At 52.4% G+C, this 3,887-nt stretch overlaps 1 protein-coding gene and 1 non-coding gene across 2 annotated transcripts; both read right to left on the bottom strand.

Moving 5' to 3' along the window:
* Positions 1-971: 971 nt before the first annotated feature.
* On the bottom strand, positions 972-2,667 carry H310_02360 (hypothetical protein). The gene has a single exon (XM_008865844.1). It carries the CDS (start codon positions 2,643-2,645, stop codon positions 1,194-1,196), a length of 1,452 nt encoding a protein of 483 aa, XP_008864066.1. The 5' UTR covers positions 2,646-2,667; the 3' UTR covers positions 972-1,193.
* Positions 2,668-3,813: 1,146 nt separating this feature from the next.
* On the bottom strand, positions 3,814-3,886 carry H310_02359. Its single transcript has one exon. It is a non-coding gene; the product is annotated as a tRNA-Lys (tRNA).
* Position 3,887: the final 1 nt, after the last annotated feature.

Here is a 3,887-nt window from a genome sequence, read left to right as displayed (position 1 = left end):
CGTCGTTGAGGTGGTCTCGCTTTGACTTCATGGGCGGGTTACGAGTTTACCCGCCCGATGCACAGCTCGAGCAGAAGTGAAAGTTGCTGAACAAGACGTTAAAGTGAATAAACCTGAATTGCGCTTCGAAGGACAGGGTTTTAAGCGCACGACCCCTTCGATTCTTTTACATATCGTGCCCACCCAACGCCGGGTTTCTATTGACACTCGATTGTGCTCTGCCCGGTTTCGAGTGTTGTCGGGTTTCATCCTCTTCGTATACTACTTTTCCCATTTATGTTCGTCAAATGGTCGAAATACTCATACAATCATGCAGTATAAAAAATAGACATAAAAATGTTCAAACTGGTCATCTGGAAGGGTATTTGTCAAGATCGTCCAGAGAATGGAAATTTTTCTCACGATCGTCCAAGTTGACCGTTCGTGAGGCATTATTATTCCAGATCGTCCACCGCGGTATGATTGGCTAAAATTCGCATGTGCCGGAGGACGCGGTTTGCCTAGCATGATGGACCGATTGTACATGAGTATAGATCGACAGTCGCTGGGTCATACCGCTCGGTGGCTGTCGCGCTCGGTGTAGTGTTGTGGACGGCGGGTGCGGTCAGTGGTTGCTGGGGGCCGCTGAAATTCTGGAATGGAGAGGGCCAAAACGATCTTGAGAAATACTCCTCCAGGAATTGGCCCATTCGGACGCGGAAATCAATGTCATTTCAGGATATATTCTCCACTTGTCAATATCAACTTTCATTTTTGAAGTGACGCGGATGCGTTGGCGACAGGCAACGTCGTTGTTTGACATTCCATTCATCTCCAATCAACGACGAGTACTTATCCTTGTATTTCAATATTTCATCGAGTATTAGATTATAGAAAATATGAACTTTGACCCGTGTCCTGGTCTGTGGAGCAGTTGCGTTAAACAATAAAACCACGGTCTAATTAAGGTCGACATTTTGCGTTGTTTCCATGTTCGAAGAACTGCGCCGTGGGATGGAGGAACATGGACGCGCAATGACATGCTTGCTTCATCACGATGTACCTTTGCTTGAGGGAGTATCGTCAGCAGACACTATCCGACAGCGAAGGAGACAGCACAACGTCGAGTTGCTGGTCGGGGGAGGCAAGATCAACAGGTGTGAACTCGTTCAAGCTCATATATTACACCACCCACGACGACCCTCCTACCAATACTAACTGAACCCTGCCGACAAGGACTTCCGCAGTTTACACGTGAACGAATCGCGCTGGCCAGACATGGAATTCCGTGCAGTGAGGTCGACAGGATTCCACTGCTGCAGGGACTGGACAGGGGTGCTCTGGACGCTCTGTCGGTTGATTTGATCCACGAGGACTTTGTCTTCAAACGGTTTGAAGTGCGTCTTCAAGGGGGTCGATGGAAGTCCAACCGTACGATCAAACTTCATGTCGCCTGCCCCACGGGACGAGGTGAACATTTTGTGCATCGATGGCGACACTTGGAATGACGACCGTCCCAAGTTTTCCGACAACGACGGTCGATCGAACTGCGAATGGCGCGGGGATCGTGGCGACCAGAGACTCGTGCGAATGTCGTAGATAGGGGACGGCTCTGAGTCGTACATTGGGTACGACACCGGCGCGTAATGCGGCATGGAGGTCGGCGAACGGGCAACTGAATGATGGGCTGTTGCATCGGCGGTGGTAGTGCATCGGCAAACGAGGCACACCTTGCGTCGGATAGCGCCAACCCTGAACTGCTCCGTGCACGAACTGCACACGACGTTGCCACATTCGCTGCATCCGTAGCGACGGCGAAACCAGTGAAACTTCTTTCGGCACAGGTTACAATGTGAAGCTTTCTTCGGTTGGTCAATGAACACGTTGCTGCTGCGGCCTCCCATGAGCGAAAGCGGTGGGATTAGAAGGGTACTCTTGCGCGGCGGCGGGGTGAACCCTTTCCGGAAGTACGACTCAATGTACACGCGGAGGCGCGTCGTCTGTGGGTAAGGGTCGAAGATGCCAGAGAGCGACGCAACATCATCGCAGAGGAGGTTGATCGAGACCTGCATGTCCAGCACATTGGCTTCAGCCGTTTCATTAAACTTGATGACGTTGAAGACAACATGTCCGCGCGGCATGGGCGACAAAGTAGGACATTCCGGGATCGAAATGGATCGGATAATGCGATACCCAAACCTGCGCCCCGAGGAGGGCGACACACCGACACCGACTGCATCGCAAAACACCATGTCGAACTGTTGGTAATTGTTGATGCTGTACGATACCCATTTGACGCCAACGTAGTGCTGCTGTGACTTTCGAGTGCGAGGACGGAGGGGGCAGATCACGGACGCGTTCGAGACACGGTCGCCGAGGCTTTCGTTCTCGGCGCGTAAGAGTGACGACGTCGTGTCCGTGGCCAGTGCGCTCATGGCAGCATCCAAAGACGACCGCACAACTGCCGTGGAAAGACAGAGGCGGTAGTACGGGTCTGCACGCAAACTGTCGTAGCACGTCACGCCATTGCGGACAAAGTTCATTTCCCACTTGTCGCCACTTGGGACCATGGACTGGAGAAGGGGTTGAATCATCGGGTCGATCTCGGCCAAGAGCTCTTCCTTGCGACCTTCCGACAGCAGAATCGGCGGCATCGACGGCTTCATCGGTTTGGACGTTGAGGAGAAAATCCAACACTGGCGCGTGGCAGGTCGGGTATGATGGGTACATCATGGTCGCATTTGATTGGTCAGATCTGGCGTCGACGTCGGCTGGTCCAATCAAAACGCGTCATTTCGCATGCACTTTTCGCAGGTAATGCCTGACAGGACGTTTTATGCGTTTTATCGCGCCACTGTCGTCAGCTTGACACAGTCCCCTCAACAGCGCAACCCAAACGATACCTTCGCGAGCGCCACTGCGCACGCGGCGCTGGCCCAATCCTAAACGAGACCAAGTCGTCACAGGGGCGTCCATTGCGCGATGTTTGGACGACCCAATGTGGCTGCCGCCGTGCCAATTTACCCGTACATTTGGGTGCCAACATGCTTACTCTTGGCGCCATAGTAGATGCAAAAACACGTTTTTTTAGCCATCGGTCGCGGGCGTTGACTGCTGTTGTCTTGAAATTTGTATACCTCTTGCCATGTGGAGGCCAGGGCCAACACTGAGTTGTCTCGAGAGCAGTGAGTTACAATGAGAGACACCGTCGGCGATCACCTGTGGTGTGAACAGAACTATCGGCGCAATTCTTCCCCTTCGCAAACGCGAGCTCTAGTCCAGCCTTTGCAGATGTAGACTACTACGTTGACATGGGCGCGGTGGTTCGCTCATACGGTTTGCACTGCGGGAGCCTTGACGTTCGCGACTGGCCTGTCCCTCTCGATGTTTTCGGCATTGCCCCCCATTACGTAGGACGTAACACTCGTGCTTGTTGAGAATCCGGTGCATGCAGCCACTCATCTTGTCATGTATCCACAAAACTGTGCAAGAGAGGCCAAGACGAATCGTTGAACAGAGTTCGCGCAGATTCCAAAACTTGTTAAGGCGTCGATATCATGGCGGTGTTGACAGGTCGTGCAATGTGAATATGTGGAAGGAAAAAACAGACTATACAGTGTAGTCGCGTTCAGTGGAATTCGCATTCCCTCCTTATTTGTTTTTCCCCGTGACGCTTGTGAAGTAGGTTAGTGTGGAGGCTCTTGGCAGACCTTCCACTCAATTTGACATGCACCAGATTCGTTGGATTGCGTTTTCCATGCACACAAGAGCTTGGTTGGGGCTGGCAAGACACCCTTCTATTGTCCATACCACGTAAAAAGGAGGAAAAAGGATCTCCCACTGCGGGGCTCGAACCCGCGACCACAGGATTAAAAGTCCTGCGCTCTACCAACTGAGCTAAACGGGAT

The sequence above is a fragment of the Aphanomyces invadans genome, assembly GCF_000520115.1.
Source record: "Aphanomyces invadans strain NJM9701 unplaced genomic scaffold supercont1.3, whole genome shotgun sequence".
NCBI classification, from domain to species: domain Eukaryota; phylum Oomycota; class Saprolegniomycetes; order Saprolegniales; family Verrucalvaceae; genus Aphanomyces; species Aphanomyces invadans.
The sequence above is the reverse complement of the archived record's forward strand: the minus strand, read 5'-3'. Positions and strand labels throughout refer to the sequence as shown.

Coding starts and splice junctions, on each gene's coding strand:
- H310_02360 (XM_008865844.1), bottom strand. CDS start 2,645: ATGAAGCCGTCGATGCCGCCGATTCTGCTGTCGGAAGGTCGCAAGGAA.